The 22,270-nt window shown below is 37.5% G+C and overlaps 1 protein-coding gene across 1 annotated transcript in view; it reads right to left on the bottom strand.

The window, feature by feature from the left end:
• Positions 1-22,270, bottom strand: part of LOC129261801 (alpha-2-macroglobulin-like) — a 30,888-nt gene that overhangs the window by 4,672 nt on the left and 3,946 nt on the right. The window contains exons 2-9 of the mRNA XM_064099327.1: positions 16,811-17,015; positions 9,495-9,663; positions 8,697-8,749; positions 8,114-8,300; positions 6,824-6,911; positions 5,480-5,573; positions 3,592-3,718; positions 1,315-1,424 (exon numbers count right to left, since the gene is read on the bottom strand). Of these exons, the coding sequence (XP_063955397.1) occupies positions 1,315-1,424; positions 3,592-3,718; positions 5,480-5,573; positions 6,824-6,911; positions 8,114-8,300; positions 8,697-8,749; positions 9,495-9,663; positions 16,811-17,015 (1,033 nt within the window). The remainder of the gene's footprint in view (positions 1-1,314; positions 1,425-3,591; positions 3,719-5,479; positions 5,574-6,823; positions 6,912-8,113; positions 8,301-8,696; positions 8,750-9,494; positions 9,664-16,810; positions 17,016-22,270) is intronic.

Here is a 22,270-nt window from a genome sequence, read left to right as displayed (position 1 = left end):
ATTGAAATAAAACGGATACATTCAAGCATTTTGTAACACTTTTGCCACCCAAATTGAAATTTCAACACTTAGTAAGCACAACCTATACCCTTTTTTGTGCCAGCTGGATCTGAGGACATAACTGAATCTGAACAAAAGTTTATATCAGACATCTCCAGCATTTTTTCACTATAAAGTTTGTATCATTTAAAGTGGGTTTACATTTCATTAATTAAATTGAAGCCTAAGCCATTTCATGTAAATCACAGCTCAGTGTAAGGCAAACATCGTCACGATGGCCTTGGTGTGTGGGGGAGTGGGGTGGGGCGCAATGCACTCTTCAAAGTGTTTTGGGCAAGGAAACAACTTAAAAAAGGTAAAAGATATCATCAAATCAATTTTACAAACTAATTTCCACGTGTTCTTCATGATTAAGGTTTACTTTTATTCGTATAACTATTTCAAAGTTCTGTGCAAATCATTTTTCACTAACTTTTCAAAAGTAAGTGGTGCTCACTCAAGCGGAAATATTTTTCGACAGTTATATTTGCTTAAATGGATCTGTACCAATGTTAAAATGTGTAAAAATCTTCAGGATATTACAAATATATAATTTTACAGGATTTTTTCTAAGTGTAAACTTTTTTTTGATACGCACTGTATAATGCAGCATGATTACCCTAGCTTTAGCAGAGCTGCTCTTACGCTCACTGTGTTTCACGGAATAAATTCCCATCAAGTACCCATTCACTTCACCAGGGTTGAGTGCAGCATAATGTAGGTAAATTTCTTGCTTAAGGAAAAACACGCCATGGCTTAATTGGAATCAAACCCACTTCCCTCAGATTGAAAGACGAGACCACAACGCCTCCTCTATTATGGCATACATGTTCATATGATGAATCATAATTAAATTTTGAATAGTCACATGCACATTTGTGAGATTTTCCAACACTCAAGATGAGCTTTATTGATTGTGCAGCAAGTATCTAAATTCAATCCCACCTACTTTGGCAAACATGGGCCCCGTCTTACAAAGAGTTACGATTGATCCAATCAATTGTAACTCTATGGAAATCCATCAGTGTCATATTTTTTTCTACAGGAAATTTGCATAATGTCCTTTGTAAACAAAGGAGAACACACCAAATTGTCAAAAAACAATTAATTCATGGATATGCATTCATATCTAGATAAAAATATGAACAAACATGCATTGTATATGTTGACTTTGCTGGCTTTCCATAGTTGCGATTGATCGGATCAATCGCAACTCTTTGTAAGACGGGCCCATGGTATCTTAATAGCTTAGGATGGAGAATCTTTGATACTTACAGTGCCGTAGAAGGGTACTCCAGGTTTGAATGTAGAGGGCGTGTTCACACGGATTGATAATGCATCATTACTCACTTTAGCAACATCAGCAGTGTGACTCAAAGATTCACCTATAATGAATGAAGGATTGAAATAACAGGGTGTTTTCACACGCATTGATAATAAATGAATAAATAATATAGGATTTATATAGCGCACGTATTCACTAATAGGTGTTCAAGGCAATCCTATATTACCCTGGCTAGGCTATTCTACCAATTCCGGTGCTCACAGCTTTTTGAGGAATAACTTCCTACGGTACCCATTTACCTCACCTGGGTTGAGTGCAGCACAATTGGGTTAATTTCTTGCTGAAGGAAAATACGCCATGGCGGGGAATCGAACCCGAGTCCCTCAGATTGAAACACAAGAGCCTCAACCACTAGACCAAAATGCCCCCAATGTATCATTACTCACTTTAGCAACATCAGCAGAGTAACTGAAAGATTCACCAACAAAATTTTACAAAACAAAGCTTGAATTCTCCAATTGCGATGTAATCAATTACAGGCTGAATCGCCAGGTCCGACCAGGGCCTGACCAGTGCAACTTTCTGTAGACAGATGTACTGACAAAATACAGAAACCAGGGACTCGATTTTAAGGCGCGCGAGATGCGCGCCTTAATCCATTTTAGGTAGCGCGATTAATAGCGCGCCTCGCGATCGCTGAGCTGCGCGGAAATGCCTAAAGTCGCCCTCGAAATCACCCAAAATCATTGCCGAGTGATAACAACTCAACGGCCCACTAACGCCATATGTTCGAGCTCCGCTTACCATTTAAAAATCATCCAAAATCCACACTCAAAATCATGAATAAGCCTTGAAAATAGCGAGGAGCGCAGTTTCAAATTCCGAAGTTGCGTCTTTTTTTCTGTACCACGTATTTCCATACACATGGTACCAGGTATGGAAAAAAAAATCAACGCAACGGTCGGGCAATGACTACCACGCACCATGTGCAATTTCTAATGCACATGTTTCCCCTACAGATATCACAATTCAGAGTCTAGTAACCTAGCATTGGTGAGTTGTCATTCGGCTTTGCTTTTCAAAACGGCCTATTAACATCCAAAATAAGTTACCTTATTTATTAATTATAACTAAAAAATCATTTATTTTCTTTTTCTAGGGGATGAGGTAAATATCAGAAAATAAATCATCAAACAAAGCTCCATCTATTTTACAAGGCCGGCGGCAGGCTCACGCACGAACGCATTGGCGCATGTAGCCAGTCGGAGCTCTGTCTCTCTGCCAGAGCTCTGGGGGACAATTAGCTCAGTAAAGGCCTCAATGATGGTGATTTTCTGTTTCAGACAGAGTTAACGTTTCAGGTATATTATTCAAAACTGCCAATAAAGTTTGATGATTTCTTCATTGTCATGTATATTTAAGTTCTTAATGAATACATTCTCACCGAATTTAGACTCCCCCATAGAGAAATGCAATTTTCATGGAGATCTGCGTTTTCAAAGAACTTCACGAAAAGTTAGGGTATGTGGGCCTTTATTACATGTACATGGCCGAGTACAGGGTATTGTACTGGAATAGACGGAGTAGAAATTAGATATTGAATTCATTTATATCCAAGTCCAACTCACAGTCACACACACACGCACAGTGCCACACACCCACATCCAAGATTCTAAGCATGAAAAAATAACTTTAAAAATCATACAATATTTAACAAAAAGCAATAATTCATTAATAAGTGAACAGGTATTCCTCAAAATATAAAAAAGTAGCATTTAAAAAGAGCCCCCTGAAATGCAAAATTAGCCCCAAAATTTGACAAAAAAATTAAAATGGAGCCCCCGAAAAAAAAAATTGTCAGTGACTTAACTTTTAGCCAAAGTCAAAACCTCACTCAAACAGGTTTTACAATCTAATTACAATACATTGTAAAACAATTATAAATATTGCATATTCGATTGTTTCCTTCCTTTGGTTGTTGATTGTAACTCAGTACATATATTTCCTCCATCTGTTTTGTTAATTGGACAAAAAGCTCTCCTTGTATGTTGAAGAAGAGCTTTTTGCAGTGCTCCTCTACCGCTCTCCTTAAAAGTTCTAGGAGAGCTTTTTATTGCTCCCCTCATAATTATAAAACTGAGTCCCTGAGAAACGTATAAGAAATTCACAGAGTCAAAGGCTTTGACAATTGGCCAGTTTAAGAACTAAATTTCTACCCGGTAATCAAAGTTTCACATGATATCGACAGAGGCATCAACAAGCTTTACCTGTGACAGCATCTGATACATCAACTTTGATTTTGAGCTTGGCATTCCATGTGGAGTGTCTATTTGATCTCAACTCAAATACAGTTAGGTCTACAGCAAGTGTGGTACAGCCATCACTGCCAGTCTCCTATGAAAAAAAATTTGAGAAAATGAGACAAATAAGGTACATAAAAAAACGTGATGTTTTCCTGATTACTAAAGGAAGCATGTATGCTTGTAAGCAAGCAATCAGAGGACTAAAGGCTGAAAATCCTCTCTTCCGAGGGACCTGAGAGGACTTTTTGCTTTCAAGTCTTGCGCAACTTTTTAGACCAAAATTTGGACCGCTGGGTAAGTAGTCCAAAATTACGTTAAATTTTGTTAGTGCATGCAGACCCAAATTTGCTAAAAAATGTGAATTTGTGTAAAAATCCAATGCACATAGAGTTTTTAGTAAAAATTCATAAATGTATCATTATTTCTCCTTTTACCAATTAAACTCGAGCAATTTCATTTTGTTCATAGTCAAAATACAGTCCCCGACAATTTCCATTGAAAAACAAACAAACAAAGAAATACATAAGAAATTCGGAAAACAATAAAATACATAAGAAAATAATTGTCATATTTAAAAAAATACAATTGATCAGAATCCTATAAACAGTCTGTGAAGAAAAAATAGCATTATAGGGGCCTTATTTAGTTAATTCTCGCTACCCCAAATAGCGATTTCGCCGAGATCCGGGAAAATCCCTGTAACGCGCATTGCATTATGGGATAGCTTTTTCGGTATTACAACTTCCTGTTCGAAAGTCCAATGCACTGTTTTGCCATTCAGATCAACAGTGCCGTCATGCACAACAACACAACGTCGCTTTCGCTCGGAAAGTTCGTGATCACAACCCTCTCTTTCACGATACAGTTTAACGGCCTTTTCTGCTAAAGTCACTAATTCTGCCCGACACTTTCCATTGCACGGTATTTCTCTGTCAGTTAAGATTTTTTTAAAGTTCCGAAACTGATTTTTTATCCATTTTGTGGTCGACGAAAAATTGAACGGAATGAATGCTGTATATATTTAGCGTCTAGTCGAATACGATCGTAATGTCAGGCCGGTCGCTAAATGCAAAATTTTAAGATATTCATTTTTTTTTTCATTTTTTATAACCTAATAAAAACATGAATACAAATTATTTTCACGTGAAATATATTTTCAATTTTTATTCATAATTCAAATGGAATCAAAACTGACCAAATTAAATAAAAAGTATTATAATCTGTACATATTACGCTGATTGGCATCGATTTCAGCGTGGTGGAAAACTCAGTATCGCGAACATCGCGCGAGCATGACTCTGAACCGGAAGTGGTGATGACGACCCGACGGAGTGAAAATTATCTCGTCTCGCGCATTATGAGATTTTTGTTCCTATTTGGGGTAGCGAGAATTAGAGCATACATGTAAATTAGCATAATTAGAAATGAAATTTTAGGAAGAATTTTATCTTACAACTTATTCCATGGGTAGCACGTGTGCTGATTTACGTCGTGATCAAACGATCGATGGCCGAGATCAAACCCCCTCCCCACCCCCCTCTTCTCATATGCATCGAAATAGCCCAGTCTTTTTAGGGTTAACACCTCCTGAAGATTGAATTGGAGTTGTGGTAATAAGGAAAGTGCAATCTACAACTACAAGTCCAACTTTTCAGCATTCCTCACTTAATCCAAACTTTATGCATTTCTTATGATTGTTGTGTAGTGTCAATAGTGTGAGTACTTACATTTACATTTACATTGATTTTGCTATGTTACATGTACATTGTATCCTGTATCCTTCACATTTTTGTTTCCATTGCTGGAAATTGATATAAATAGAATGAAAACAATAGAATGGGAATTATCTTACCTCCTCGTAAAGGGAGATTGGTCTGCTGTTGCGATAGCTGGAGACCTCGGCTTTTATCATCATGTTTCCTTGCACTGGTTGGCCATAGGTATATCTTAGAGTCAGAAGAACACGATACAAAACAAATCAAGCATGCTCTTCCATAAAATACACATCAGCCATGAATTCATTTCCAGCGCTTACATTAATCCAAGGCTATAGCTGCGGATGCCTTTCCGACCTTAATGCTCCTCTGATCTGAATGGGCTTGGAGATTTGCGGTGCCATTTTAATTTGTTCAATTTGTACTGTAATATAGAAATATGCAATTTTCCACAAAAATATTGAACTTTAAGGCTGCATTTGTGCTAACTGGCTATAATTTGAATCCATCATTTTATCAGTCTCTACCAACTTTATCGTCTACAATCAAATACAATATCAATCTTTTCTATACAGGAATACAATCATATTTTCAGCGATCACGATAATCGAGGAATATATGAAAACTGAAGATGACAATCAATGCAGGCTACGTTTAAACGGAAACACTCCATCCCTAGGATAGGATGTTAAATTGAGGCACCACATTTGCACGTTAAGAACCAACTGGACTACTCTTATATGAGTAGGGGGAAACTCCGGTGTAGTGGTCCACCCAGTCAGTTATATCGGGAGAGACCTGTGGGTCAATGTGATTCAGTTCGCTTTTGCCTCCGAGTCACAGGTGACACCACACAAATAATGATAACAAACTTGACAACAAGATGTTTAATATCAATATTCATTTGATAAATCAAAACATCGTAGGATTAGCTACTTCATGACAGTTTAATATAAATAGTTCACTATTTCATATTTCAAGAGTTACCTGATACAATGCAATACAGATCACTAAGCCATCGCAAATTGTCAATTGGTCTACACCCACTTCGCCCACTTTCCATTCGGTCTCATCCCACATGGACTAATCCTAGTTCGCCTATATCCAGTTCATCTACTGACCATCTAGTCTAATAGGTATTTAGCCCTTTATACCATTTTGTCTTCTATCAAGTTATACTATGCCCATTATTACTAATACTATTTAACTAATATCCACTTCATCTGACACCACTTAACAGTTAGTCTATATGGTTTAGATAAACTGTTAATGAATCAAACTTCCACTGTAAAACATAAGACGATGTGGAAATTGGACCGACTGGGTATTGGACCAAATGGGTGTAGCCATGTGGTATATACATGTAGACTATCTCTAGGACTAGACCAACTGCTTTAGTATAGACCAAGAGAATTTACCCTTACCCATGTACATACAAATCTACACATGGGAGAATTCGGTAGATAGGTACACATACTTACCGCGCACAGATTTTGACATCAATGGAGGTGTCGGTGAGCAAGATGTAAGAAGGCTGTGATTCAACTGTGATCTCAAATTTGGGGAGCACTGTACAGACAAAATCATATTGGTAATATGTTAATTTACCTTTGCCATCTTTATTTTCAAAATATCACAGAATAAAACAAAAAAGTTTAATTACATCATTTCATTTCTACACCTAAAATAGGTACACACAAAAAAACTGTGCAGGTTAACTCTTGATGGGGATGTTGTTACATTTTGTCAGTATGGTTGGAAAATTTATAAAATATATACACCTGTAATTGAAATATAAAATAAATATGTTTGATGGCATTGCCAATATTCATATTGTTCAATGCTTATTATAAACCAACCACAAGAAAATATGGCCATTAAGAATAAGGAATGAAAAATAAAGCATCAACAACATGAATAGAAGAAAAAGCATTCAGAAAGAAAAAGAAAATAATAAGAGCAAGAAAAAGAATACTGAAAAAAAAGTGATGACACTGTAAGAGTGATGGCGCAGTCACATTTCCCCTATGACAGCCCTAGCCCCCCCCCCCCCTCACTCTGGGGTCAGAGGGACCACATGTGTGTTCCCAAAATGTCCGGTAAGGGGGTACTTTTTCGAGGGACAAGTCCGGCCCACGAATTGTAAAAAAAGGGGGTGTATTTGACTTTTTCTCTTTGGACTCCTGAGAAATTTAAAAATCTTTCCTAAGGTATAGAGGGTTCCAACAAGAGGTCGTATTGGAGGACTAACAATAAAAACCTGTGCATCAGACTATGAAAAGTCATTGTTTTCATGGTTTTTCAATTGTTTTGTCATCCATCATGACATCAGGCAACCTCTATTGTAATGACAGCTTACCTGAGATAAAGGGGGTGGTGGAATGAGAGCTCACCTGAGATAGGGGGGTACATTGAGCAGTGTTCCGGATTTAGGGGGGTCTCCAAGGCAGAAATGGGGGGGTTCAGAAAATTGGCAGACATGAGATAGGGGGGTGCTTTCAAAGGAAGGGAATGAGCATAGGCGTACCCTAAATAACACTGAGTGGGGGGGACGGGATGACAGCCCTACGGTGAGTCAAAAACAGCCGTTTTATTCATTTTTATTCAAACCACCTATGTAGTTGGTACAAAAATGTTAAAACTGCTGTTTTCGTCTCGCCGTACGGCCGCCGTAGGGGAAATGCGACTGTAGCATAAGACTTTGAGAAAGAATAATCTCTACAACATAAATACGTCACCTACAAAAAACGCACGAGGAACGTGGATCTTACCGTACTCCTCGACTTTGAAGGTTCTCTCCGCCTTCCGATCTTCAAACTCCACCTTAATCGTCCAATCGCCGAGCAGGGGTTCAGAGGTCATAGGAAACTCCAGGTCTACCAAACCCCTATTGGGTTGAACATCCACCCACTGGGCAAGCCTAATGTCATTCGGGGTTTCTATGTAGATCAATGGCACCTATGCATGCAAAAGGGAGTCAATCAAATTCATATTCTATCAAGAGAGATTTTTGACAGATAAAGTAAGCCTTTAGGTGCCTCCCCACCTACAAGCTCAATATTAAAACACACGAAGCTTCACATTGTATGCATGGACAAATTAAATTCATTTATAATTGTATTTTTACTTGTGTGCTTGTATTTGAAATAAAATGAATGTTGCCAACACCGGGGGGCACAATGTTTATTTATATTTTAGCCAATTCTGGATTTAATTTGCTCAAATGAAAGGTGAACATATTCAAAATTCAAAATGAATACTGTCGCAACTATCATTAAATCAAGCAGCAATTGATTCTACCTGGCAGGTAACAACATTTATATAACAAACTAAAATGTTGGGAAACATACTTACTGTTGCATTGGATGGCTTAAAATCCTTATCTACGGACATCATCCTGAATTTGACTGTTGAAAAAAAAAAAAAAAAAAGCATAATTATTCATTTCATCTAAGAAATCTTTGATTCAGGAAAACTCCTACAAATTTTATGAAGAACTTCAATTTGAATTGGGTTTCATTTCAGGATATACAATGTAAAGTCAATATTTGTTAAGCACTTTTTTAAGCTACATGTTATATTTTTGTACACATTAAAACATAATCAAACAAAATTTGTGAATTATCATTTATTGAATAATATCATAAAGAACAACGCAAATTAATACTCAAGCATGGCCATTCAAACATAAACAATACATGAACAGTAGAAATACCAAAACTAACAGAGCGTTAATAACGCAAACAGCCATAAATATTGGTGTCAAAGTCAATTATATCAAATTAAAAAAAAGAAGCAAATTTAAACATGTAATTGTGGCTCGGTACAGCCAAAAGCAAGGCATTTTTTAAGCCATCTATACAGCTGTATGGATTGATCCAAAACATAAGAACAAAAATTTATTTTTCTTTTTCAAATATGTACCCAAGTTTGTTAGTCAACCTACAGTGTACCAAGTATATATTAATACAAAAAAATTCTGGGGATTCTTTCTCAGTTCACTATAAAACAAAAATTTGCATCACTGTATTACTGTTTGCATACAAACTGATGGCAACTTCAGGGGTTCTTTTTTACTTTTCCTGGGGGTCTAGCCTCTAAGGAGCATTTTGGGGGCAAATTCACAATAAGCCCCCCCCCCCTGCAACCTACCTGGTTGGCCAGGCTTGTAGATGGGCTTGTCAGTTTGAATAAGAGTTTGTAAATTATCATTGTTGACCATCACAGACTTGGAGCGGTTACATGATTCTTCGGAGTCTGGCATGCTTCTGACATCCACAATTAGCTTGCATCGTTGCCTATTTTCACGGACCATAGGCACCTATTACAATGCAAACAATGAAATAATGTCCAATAAGGAATTATCATGAGAGTCACTGTGGAACCATGAACTGGTATTTCTATCTAAACTATAAAATGCTCTCCCACTTCTGTATGTCTAAATGTGGTACACTATATGCAGCGTGCGACACTGGCACTGGTCTGACGGTCCAGGTAAAAATTGCTGTCAGGCCAGTAACTTTTCACACAAAAAACAGATTTACTGGTCCGACATGACCAGTAAGATTATATCTAACTTGATACAATATATATTTTCTTCTCTTTTGTAAGTTATAAAAATGGCTCTGGCGTCTCAAAAATTGGCTCTCATTACTTATGTTGTGTGTGTGTACTGTTTTTTTTTTTTTTTTTTTTTTTTGGGGGGGGGGGCAATAAGCAATAAAAGACAGCGAAATAAACTCAAGTCTTTTTTAAATATATTTTTCTTTATTTTTTGGGACCAGTTAATCTTAGGTTTGGTCCAGTAGAAAATAGAAAAACTGGGTATGTACTGGTCCGACATGATCAGGTCGGACCAGCAGAAAAAAAAGGGTTAGTGTGGAGCACTGCTTTATGATCAGTTGCAATCCGAATTTCAAAAAATTGTAATTGCCAGTCCTGGTAATAAAACTGTTCCAACCAATAAAATCTGCATGATCAGAGTTCAGAATAATGGTAAGCCTTGTCTGAGTCAAGTTCGAGCCTCCTTGTAGGAATAAAACAAATTCAATTCCAAATCGTAATGATGTCATCATCGATCTGCTGTGACTTGAAGCTGATTTGGACATTACTCCAACCACAGGGCTTGCCGCAAATTAAAATTATGATTGTATTATTCCTAACATTAGGCCAAACTTCAAAATTTTACTTCTTGGAACTTTCATATTTATTGCAAAATTAGACAATCACGTAGCATTGGAACGCAGAGTGTGCGATGGGCTTTACAGATAATATATGTAGATATGATGCATACATCATATCAAATACAGCACAATAAGAAAAACAGTTTACATTTCAATCAAGCTTGATTTCTTCTAATATCATTTATAAATTTTATTCCAACTTCTCAAAACACACAAACAATCCCGTAAATTACTTCCCACCTTTATATACAAAAACTGAACTTGATTTAAAAAAAGAAAAATTATTAAAATGTGTTATGTATTCCGTTGTTTCAGCTGTGCAAGAATGTATACAATAACTTCCTTTTTCTTGTCTTGCACACCATACTGCTGTAATATGTAAGGATTTTGAACTTCCTACATATATATATAACATTGTGAAATAATTGCAGGTTGTATAAATTAGCAGCACTGAAGCAATTATGAGGTGATGAAAACATTCTACTTTCCTATCACGGAAAGCAATTGAGCACCATTAGCTGCATTTCCTTGTAGGAAATAACAATGAGACAACAAAAACATTATTTAACGATTAGTCCCACAGTTATCTCACTATTCAAAGCCATTTCAGGATTTCACCTAAATTGAAACTAACAAACAAATTTAAAAGGCAAGGTCATCTGTAGATCAACTGGTTCCAATATGATGCCATGACCGGCTAGTGAACTCTAATAGCTTAACATGTCAGGGGCCTGCAGTACCAGGGGGAGGGCTTGGGGCAGCTTCAGGCCCCCCCCTTCAAGTTTTTTTCAAAAACCGTTTACAAAAACATAAAAACAACCATCTGATTGTGAATTTTTGCATGGTCAGCTCCCGACTTTCGGCTCAGTCTCACCCCCCCCACACTTTAAAAACCGTCCCGCGCCCCCTGCATAGATCATACCCATAAGGAAAATACATTGGTCTAGAGAAATTCATGTACAAAATCAAAGGTGCTAATTTGCTAAAATTATTGATTATTAATTGTTGTAGGTTAGTGTTTATTTCCTAAATTTACTTTTAAAAAGTTGTTTTTCTAGTGCTGTGGTAAACTCCATTATTATTCAAGCCCCTTGGCAAAACCCCCAAAAACTTGTTTTCAAGAATAATTTCAGAGATCTACAATATTCTGGTGGAGCAATAGCTGGATACCTAAAACATCAGAATAAGTTTTTGAAAATCGGAGCAGGACACCCCAATTAACAATTCTTTTTCTGATACTAAGCCATCAATCTAGTCCTTTCCCGATGAATTTTTTTTTACAATCCGCTTTCTCTACAGACTGCAACATAACATTTTAATTAAAGTCATGCATGAGTTGGAAATCAAATCAAAAGTTTAAAACAAATCAATTCACACAATAATACTTTAAACCAAGTTTTTGACATTCAGTCATCAAGTCTATGGCAGATGCAATTTCATGCAATTCACTTCCTCAACTGACAGTGACATACAAGTAATCACTTTCAAATTGAAGTCATAGGGGCTGGAATTCCCATGGAAAGTAATAAAAAATATCACAATAAGTCAAGGACGGGGCAGTCGTTTGGTTGGAAACACTCCTTCATGTCTGAATGAACAACTTAATTTGTTTAACATGTCTAATTGCACAATTCACGCCCAAGCTAACAGGTTTTCGCCATGAAGGATTTCTGTGTCGGCTCCCAAACAAGAGGAGTGCATATCCTGGAGTAAAGTCCTGTCATAATAACTAGAAACCAAAGTCCCAATCTGCAGCATTACAAACTGTCCAATTTCACTTTCAACAATTCAACATGCCAACCCACTACTCCACAATTTTTAAACCTTAACTTTTTCTAAATTATTACAGAAGAAAAATGCTGTTATTGATCCAAACAAATGAAAATGAAATCATTGCATTTTAGATTGAAAAAACAATGGGAAGATTTGTATATTTTGCAATGCTGGCAAGCTCAATTGAATCTGCTTAAAATTTCTTATTTTTCCTGTTTACTTAAAAGAATGTATAGTAAAATGAAAAGAAATTGTAAAAAAAAAGAATGATATTGACATGAGAAAGCATAGTACTGTATACTGTATACCAGATGGTGCTTGGGTGCTATGCTGAGCTAGCAATTTTAATCATACACCTCATCTGTATACAGAAAATACTTTGTTGGCTCGTATCTTTTGGAGCTCAGCCCGAAAGAGTCTGACTGTGGAAAATCATTATGGAGCAATTCGAGCCCTGAACAAGTTCTTGTAAATTTACAGGTATTTTGGTAAGTCAGTCTGAATGTACATGTACCTTATCATGTGAGGGTCTAGTATCATTTTATTTTTTAATTCAACATTGAAATCAGTTCAAATATTAAATCAGGTAACATTCAAAAATCCTTCTTCTATCGATCACTTACCGGGTGTAGTCAAATGTGACTTTACAAAAATAATAACAAATAATATTTCACTTTTATATTGTGCCAATACATCAAGACAACGCCTCTCAGCAAGGAAAAGACATGAGTGTGATGGTATGAGAGTTTGCATCTCTAATTTAACAAGGCATAGCCATGTTGAACTTGAATAAAGTGTCTCTTTTATTTTCACATAACAAAAAATGTCGTACCATTTACACGAATAGCAATATTCGCTTAACGCCTCAGAAGTTTAAATAGCAAAAATATGAATCAATTTTTTTCTATGAAAAGGAAAGAATTATTAAAAGCATAAAGCAAAATCCCTCAAGTGCACACCTGATCTGCAGCAGCAATGCATGCATTCAGCCAGTAGGTCCTACACGTATTGCACCAGCATAAATCTACTAAAGGCAATGAATTGAATAATACTGTGACATCACTTCTCAAGTCGTGCAATGGTACATTTTGGACAGTACATGTGCAACGGTACGAACCTTGCACATTCAGCCTCTCATTTGCTTGCATGTATGTACATGTACAACAAGATAGGCATTGTATAATAATCAATAATACCGCCATGGAAATTTTATAATTATTCCTACATTGCATTTCAAAATACTTGTTTACATTCACAAAGATCTGTTGGGAACTATATGGTACATGTAAACAGCAAGATGTATTTTAATAAGCTTCCTTTTCATTGAATATCCTGTATTTCAATTTGGTCTGACGCTAACATTAATGTCAATCATTAAATTACATCACCTCAACAGCCGTGTGAAAGTTATGACTAGAAATATACAAAGTTTTGAACTCATTAGTAAGTTCATGGGAGTAATTAAAATTCACACAATAAAATCAACATCCAACTAAACATCTGAGCACTGGACCAAGCCGTACATGACAACTACACACGAGTCAAGTTCAATGTCATTCCAGTGGGTTGAATTGAACTGGCTCATACTTCCTCTTCCAAAGCGCATTCATGACATGAACACATGGATCACTTCCGATAATCAATATACTGACATTATACCCCAGCAATCAGGTGTAAGAAAGTACAAGCATCAACAAAACAGAACCCGGCCGTCTTCCAAGTTCAAGGTTTTTAAACTAATAATAGGGAAAGACTCCAATTGTACATGCATTCTCTCTGTTCTCAAAATATTTTTTTTTTTTCAATTTTCAACCCCAAGAATCAAGGAATGAACGAACAAATATATAACATATAAATAAATAGATATGGTAAATAAATAACTTAATAAATAAATAAACAAATTAATTAATTCAGTATTGTACAATGGCTCCTATTAAACATAAATGGCTCTTAAAATCAGGTTTAAACTACCTAAAAGTATTTTATTGAAAAGGGAACAAAAACACATTGAACTTTCTTCAACTTTATTCTAAAATGATAAATTCAATAAGTATCAATTCTAGAATTATGCACATAAATATATTATATTGAAGGATTGTTATCAAGTTCTCTGTATTCATACATCTACATAGAAATCAAGACAAGATTGAATGCCCCAGCCATGTCATTTTCAAATGGTACTTTACCATTTGAAGTATGTAAATATGATTTTTAAATTGCAGGCTACTGATAAAAAGAGGCATATTTGAAATTTATTCTCCACCACATGGGCTAGAAAGATCTTTTCTGTTTAATATTATTTGGCTTTTCTTCTGAGAAGCCTTTCTCACAGCAAACTGTAATTACAACCTGATGTGTTGCAAGTGCCCTGCCTGCCCTCATTGTTTTTTTTTTTAATAAGAAATTTAATTAATACAGCTTTTATCATTGATTATCTAAGAATAATATATGGAGCTGCAGGGATTGAATTAATCAAAGGCCACTATTAAAGGCATTGGTTGCAGATGCGCTATTCATTGGCCTTATATGCCATTTACCTTTTTAGTTCTATTTTTTATTCCATGACATTTACTCCGGCAAAAATTGCTCCACTGCAAATTCCACACATTAATGGAATGCCCAACTTCAACATTGGATTTAAAACTATACCCTATCCTAAACCTAACATAATAAACCAGGGGGGAGGGGGGGGGGTACTCAGCCAAAAAGTGGTAGGTATGTGCCGCAGGAGAGACAAAAAATGGGGGCTTTCAAGCGGGCTTATTGTAAAAAGGAGGGTCTTCGGAACTACAAATGTTTGTGAAAACGGGGGTCCTTGGAACGGGTCACCTGCGTGTGAGTGCATATGCATCCCTATGGAACAGGCATACGTGCATGCAGCTAGCCCGGCGGCACGGGCACCGGGTGAGCTTGCGCAGAGGCAATGGTCGAACAGCACTCTGCAGCGGCTTTTCACCAAAATTGCAGCTCATTGTAGCGGATCAATGCGGCCGGAACGGTGTAATGAGAAAGATGCGAAGCTTTGGAACTGATTTCTTTCTTCTTTTTTCTCGATGATAAGAGGAAAATGATATGCCTTTGAGTGGCATTCTTTATTCTTTTTCTCAATAAGATAAAAATGCTGTGCCTTGGAACAGAAAATCGAGTGTAAAAATGGGGGTCCCCTCCGCGGCTGATACAGAAACTGTACCCACCACGCATTATATATTTTTGATTCCATGACATTTACTCCGGCAAAAATTGCTCCACTGCAAATTCCACACATTAATGGAATGCCCAACTTCAACATTGGATTTAAAACTATACCCTATCCTAAACCTAACATAATAAACCAGGGGGGAGGGGGGGGGGTACTCAGCCAAAAAGTGGTAGGTATGTGCCGCAGGAGAGACAAAAAATGGGGGCTTTCAAGCGGGCTTATTGTAAAAAGGAGGGTCTTCGGAACTACAAATGTTTGTGAAAACGGGGGTCCTTGGAACGGGTCACCTGCGTGTGAGTGCATATGCATCCCTATGGAACAGGCATACGTGCATGCAGCTAGCCCGGCGGCACGGGCACTGGGTGCGCTTGCGCAGAGGCAATGGTCGAACAGCACTCTGCAGCGGCTTTTCACCAAAATTGCAGCTCATTGTAGCGGATCAATGCGGCCGGAACGGTGTAATGAGAAAGATGCGAAGCTTTGGAACTGATTTCTTTCTTCTTTTTTCTCGATAAGAGGAAAATGATATGCCTTTGAGTGGCTTTCTTTATTCTTTTTCTCAATAAGATAAAAATGCTGTGCTTTGGAACAGAAAATCGAGTGTAAAAATGGGGGTCCCCTCCGCGGCACATACAGAAACTGTACCCACCACGCATTATATACTGAGTGCCCCCCCCCCCCCCCCCGGAATAAACCCTATTGCAACCTTAACCCTAACCCTACATCTTAGACAAAATAAAGCCCGGAGCAATTGTTGCCAGAGCAAAGGTTGTGTCACATCCTTTTCCCCCATTTCGTACCACATAGAAATGTGACCTGTAGAAAGAAAAGTGGCCGTGCTCCTAAAAAACGTTGAAATTCAAAGGGCATATGGACTAAATACCTTCACCTCAAGTCCTGAACTAATCTCAAATGCCAAGATATGGGCCTACTATGGGCTGATTTATGCTCTGTAATTATCTCAAAAGGAATATTTTCAAGACTAGACATTTATAACACACAGTCAACGAGAGATAATACAAAGTGTTGGTCTGTTCACTCATCCTTTTAAAGGCCTGGGCCCCGATGCAATACTATTATGGTATTTGCCATACAATGGTAATTTGCATGGAATCCTTGATTTTGATTGGCTGTTGATCATTATTATCATGGTAGTTACCATTGGATGGCAAAGTTACCATACAAGTAACTTTTATACAACGGAGCCCTGGAGCTACAATGTACATTACAAGCAGTTAGAAAATGAGTGCAATGTACTGTACCATTTATCAAACACTAGATTAGTTCAAAGGAAGTGGGTTTGGATAAGTTACCTCAAATTCAAAGCACTCCCGCTCTGAATTCATTTGGTAAATCACTTCAGCCAGAATGTCATTGTCTATCCGAAGCCAGGAGTAGTTGTCTTCCTCAAGCGTGACAGCGAGTTCAATCTCGGAGCCGCTGGGTAGATCCACGCAGATCTTCTCTGTGGTCCCGGCAAGCATGATCTTGGGGGCCGTGACAAGAAACTTGACATCACTGAAAGAGAATCACATTCAAAGTTGCTTTTAGAATTACAAGCAGAAATTACTATTGTTCACTACAGTTCACTAGTTTTTGGCTGACGTATTCAATGCAAGATATCTGCCCTAGTTTTAATAGGACTGGTATGTCACAAAACTCAACCCAACCCCGATGGACTTACCAAGAACTACACTACACACTGCAACAAGTAACGGAGTAGGCCTACAGATTTTAGGGGCCAAAACATCCCCACTTGGCTGTAAATACATGTCAGGAATTCCAGAATAACAGTTAGACTACTATATATCAAGATCCAGGTCATTGATACAAGACACTACATGACAATGAACTTAATATTCTGTAAATTATTGACACTGGCAATCTGGCATACAAATGGGCATAGGACTGGTTGGGGGCCATGGATGCCCCAAAATGTTCATGACCAACAATTAAAAAAAAAGAGAAAAAACAGAAGAAAAAAAGGGCTAAAATACTTTGTTTTCTGAATAATATATCAAAATCTAACACAAAATTATACTTTTGCACATTAAAAGTCAATTTTTGCTTTGCTCGCTCGTAGCTTGTTGAATATTTGTCTCATTGGGATACAACTCAAGAACCAAATGGAAATCGGAAGTTTTCTTTCATCCCCCTTCCCACCCTCCACAAGGTCCCACATCCCCTACCCCTCCTCCACCCAATAAAAAGACACACACACAACATCTAACCACTCTTTAACACTAAAGGGATGCTCCGGGCTGAAGATATTTTAGAGTAAAATTCACTGAGCAAAATGCCGAAATTTCATCAAAATCGGATTATAACAAATACAAAAGTTACTAAATTTAAAAAAGCAGCAATATTTCGTGAAAACAGTAATATTCATTAGGTGGGCTGATGTCACATATCCACTTTCCTTTTTCTTATTTTTTTGGGTTAGTTTAGGTTCTAAATAAAATCATAATCGTTTCATTATCATACATGTGTGAATAATATGTCTCCATAAGTTGCAGCAATTAATATCTAGATCTACTGCACTATATCAGTTGTCAATCCATTTTTTTAAGTTCTTGAAGGAAAAAATTTGAATAAACCCAATTTAATATTTTCTGATAAAATACAAAAGAACAAGTGGGGATATGACATCAATTTGCTCATTGAATATTCATGAAGTCATGCCTAGATTTAAAACTGTTTCACGGGAAAATGACAATATTTTTTAATTAAAACGTCATCACTTTGTTATTCCTTGTCCAATTTTGATCAAATTTTCAGTCTAATTTTTCTTTATCTGTTCAAATCATATTTAATTTGGTTCCAGCCTAGCCGGAGTATTCCTTTAAAACACACAAGTACCCTGCTGCATGCACTTCCTTGTATTTTGTAATGATCTGACCTCATCCCACTTCTGCAAAATGCACATGATGGAACTAGGCCTTGGCCTTGTAGGCCCATAGCCATGTGGGCATTTTATTCCTTGCTTGCATGCACCAACGCAGCTCTCCCCAGTCTGCCAAGAGAAGCTTGATGAGGCACACTCCAGGGATCGGGACTGTGCCCAGGTTGCTGGCCCGACCTCCCCAGTCCATGCCCATCACACAACTCCGGCCGCCCGCGCTCACAAGGGCAAGTCCGACTCCAAGCCCTGATGCGAGTGCAGGAAGCGAGCCAAATATTTGTGATATTTCAACCATAAAGCAACATTCTATACATTTTTGTAACCATTAGCAGTACTGTACTAAACAATAATTGATTCAAGCACGATTCAAAATCTGTGATTTTCGAACCTAAAATGTATTATGTTTTATTATTAAAGAAGGTATTTCTTTTTTTAAAAGGGCATATTTCATTTGGAAAAAAAATCCTACAGGGATTTTTTTTTTTTGGGGGGGGGGGGCAAGAGAGCACAAAGCGCAAGCTAAAATTTTCAAATGCTTAAACTGAAAATGAGTCATTTTTAGGACTCTTGTCAGTTTTCATATTTTTTTCTGCTTACAACCACTTTTATTAAACAGTTAATTAATCATTAATTATTAATACTTATTGATAATATTAATAATTATTAATTATTAAATTAATTTTTTTAATTATTATTTCTTGAAACCATATTGACACAAAAACAAATATGTTGTTTATTTCCTTGAAACTGTAGAGAAATGAGATTCAATGTTGAACGATATATGATTAAAAAGAAGTAAACATTTTTCCCCCTTTGTTTTGTCAATCTGACCCAAAACAAATATAAAATTTAGAAGAGAGATAGAGAGAAGAAGAAGTCCCACCACCAAGAATAAACTTAGACAAGGGGGGGGGGGGAGGGAAAGATGGAGTTAATGTGATATTATTTTTTAAACAATCTATTGCAAAATTAGCTTTTCTTATAGAAAGAGGGGGACAGGTTTTGTTCACTCGCTCGCTTCAATCGCTTTCTTCTTTTTTTGGACAGAAATTTTGCTCTATATATGCCATGCTTGGCCCCTCAAAGTTTCTGGCTCATCATGCCATTGACATAACCCATTTGGATATGACAAAATTGGAGACTGTGTTCAAGTTTACCAAATCTTTTCAGAATATCATTAAGACTTAAAACATTCTTGTTGGCCAAAGAAAATAATACAAGGAAAATCCTAATGGAATAGAAATCAACCTTGTTATCGTTCTTTAGAGTTAGCTATGTTTAAAGTATGAAAATTGTTGTCAAAATTGCAGTCAGATGTAAAAATTATTATTGTCATCTTGATCCTGACCATTATTATTTATTGTCATTATCATCATATGATTACAACACATTACCAATACATAATGCTATTTTTCATAACTGATGTATTCTTTGTTTGAATTTCTTGATAATGGTGACAATTACAATTGATGACACTGCTAGTACACTTACTACTGCTGCTGCTACTGTTACTGGTGATTGGTAGTATTGACCATTAGTGTTATTAAATATATATAAAAAAAACAATTGAAACATTTATAATTACTTATTTAAAACAAATGAAAGTACAAAATACAAAATGCCTTGAAAAAGCCTTAAAATTTCAAGGCTCAAAATCCTCAAGGCCAAGGCCCTCTCAAGGCCAATGCTTTGAAAAAGTAGCTAGGCATTTAGGCGCCTAAAGGCCAAGGCCGAGCATCAAGGCACTACAACACTGATTAGTACTAGGCATTAATTAGACAGGTCCAGATTTGAGGTAAAGTTAATGCAGCTAGTTTATTAAGTGTTTAAGAATTGGATATATATATAAATATATATAGATCTAAGCCTATAAGACCTATATATGTAACTATGTAAGGGTACCGGTAATTTGACGATGCTAATTCATTCTGAGCAACGTGAATGCTTACGATCGGCACTGGTCGAGGCCAAGTCCACGCGCATGCGTACTCTCAATCCGAAGACGCAAGTCATGAATATTCACATGTTGGTCCAGAACTCGGTGGGAAAAATAATTTCGCGGCCCGGGGCCCGGCTGCCGCCTGGGTGCAGCGTCGACCAGCTAGCTAGCGCGGCGCTGGGTACCGTATGTATACGGCATAGCTATAGTATACGGCGAGCATTTTTATTGGTCGACTTTGAAGGTCACATGATAGGGATAAAACGCCACAGAGGTACGTAAAAGTGGAAAAGGCGCTGGTTATCGTGTAGTATTCATGGTGATCATGTAGGATCTAGATTTCAACTTTTGCAAGATAGTTATGTAAATAACTATCTTGCACTGTATTACATCCAGATCAAGATCCAGATAATGTTTCATAATAAAATGAACCCAGGCATTATGGCGCCGAAAGGGGAGGGGGGCGCAGATCGATACTTGCCCCCCCCCCCCGGGCCCCCCCCCGGGCCCCCCCCCCCCCCAAAAAAAAAAATTTATCAACTTTCCGGCGGGGCAAAATGAGTTTTGGCCTCTTTCTTGTCTAAAATTGTCAATTTTGTAACGAAAAATTGCAAAAGACAATCTATTCTAACGGAGCAAGATATGCCTACTTATCAGTAAATTTGGTGAGTATATTACAGGCTAGATGGAAGCCTAGCTTCCATCGACGAGTAATATGCCAAAATGGCCATACCCCCGTGAAAAATATGCCTTGTAAAGTCCCTTTTATTTTCATTCTCTTCCAAGTTTACCTGCAATAAATATAAGAATATTTTTCATTGCTCGCGTACGGATCGAGGCCTACCCAGTATAATTAATATTTTCACGAGTTATGATAAATGTCATAATTCCCAAGGAATATGTGTTTAAATGCTTTATAGACACAACGTTTATATTTAATATTTACAAAATCCCTATACCATGGAAGGGGGTCGGCCCTGGCCCCTTCCCCCTCCTATTTGCGGCGTCTAAAAGAAAGGAGGTGAGAAAAGGAAGAAGGAAAGGAAAGATAAGAAGAGGAAGAAAATTAAATGAAATAATGGGAGGGGAATAACGGGGAAAAACTTCAGGTCATTGTATATATTTCGCTCTCGCTTCGCGCTTCCAACGTTGCCTGTTGGAAAAGGGGTTGGAATAATGATGTACAGTCAGTAGCGGACCGTGACCCGGAGGAGACAAAGCATTGGAGGGGCACTGTATTGTTTGTGAACAATGCTGTGCCCCCAATGCTTTGTCTCCACCGGGTCACGGTTCGCCACTGTGTACAATAGACGATAGCAAGTTCCTTCTGTGCTCCTGTCCTCTTTTATCGATGTCTATATCTGTCCTGTACATATCTTATCAAGTTTATCAAGAGTTTTCCTTCTCGAAGACATATTCTGTGTGATTAAAATGAATTTGTTATTTGGTGTAACTGACAGTTCAACTCTTAATTCAATTGTTTTGTATAAACACTAGGCCTAATAGTGATTTTGCTTAGACTGAATAGCAGGCGCAGATCCAAGAGGGGCCGAGCCGGCCCCGCCCCCCCCCTATTTTTTAGCCAACCAAATGTCCTTTTAACTTGAGAGAAACGCTGAAAAACAGAAAGAAAAGTACGAAGGAGGTATTATACCCATGTTTAATTTACAGCCTCGTAACGACCGGCCCGATCCCAGGCCTACTTGCAGTGGCACCGCATTATGTTAGTTCAGTTAAACCACGCTACTGCAACGACAACTGCGCGCATCAAGACATTCTCCTGCACGTGGGTCTCCTGCACCGGCCCATCAACGGCCGATTAGCTCTGCGTAGGAGGATTACCATAATGTGCACAAGTTGGCTGTAAAACAATATTTAAAAAATGCTTAGAATGTCCGGTTTTCAGGCCTTAATATCAACAGATTTCGAGCT

The sequence above is a fragment of the Lytechinus pictus genome, chromosome 5 (assembly GCF_037042905.1).
Source record: "Lytechinus pictus isolate F3 Inbred chromosome 5, Lp3.0, whole genome shotgun sequence".
In the NCBI taxonomy this organism is placed as follows: domain Eukaryota; kingdom Metazoa; phylum Echinodermata; class Echinoidea; order Temnopleuroida; family Toxopneustidae; genus Lytechinus; species Lytechinus pictus.
This window is presented reverse-complemented; position numbering and strand designations above follow the sequence as displayed.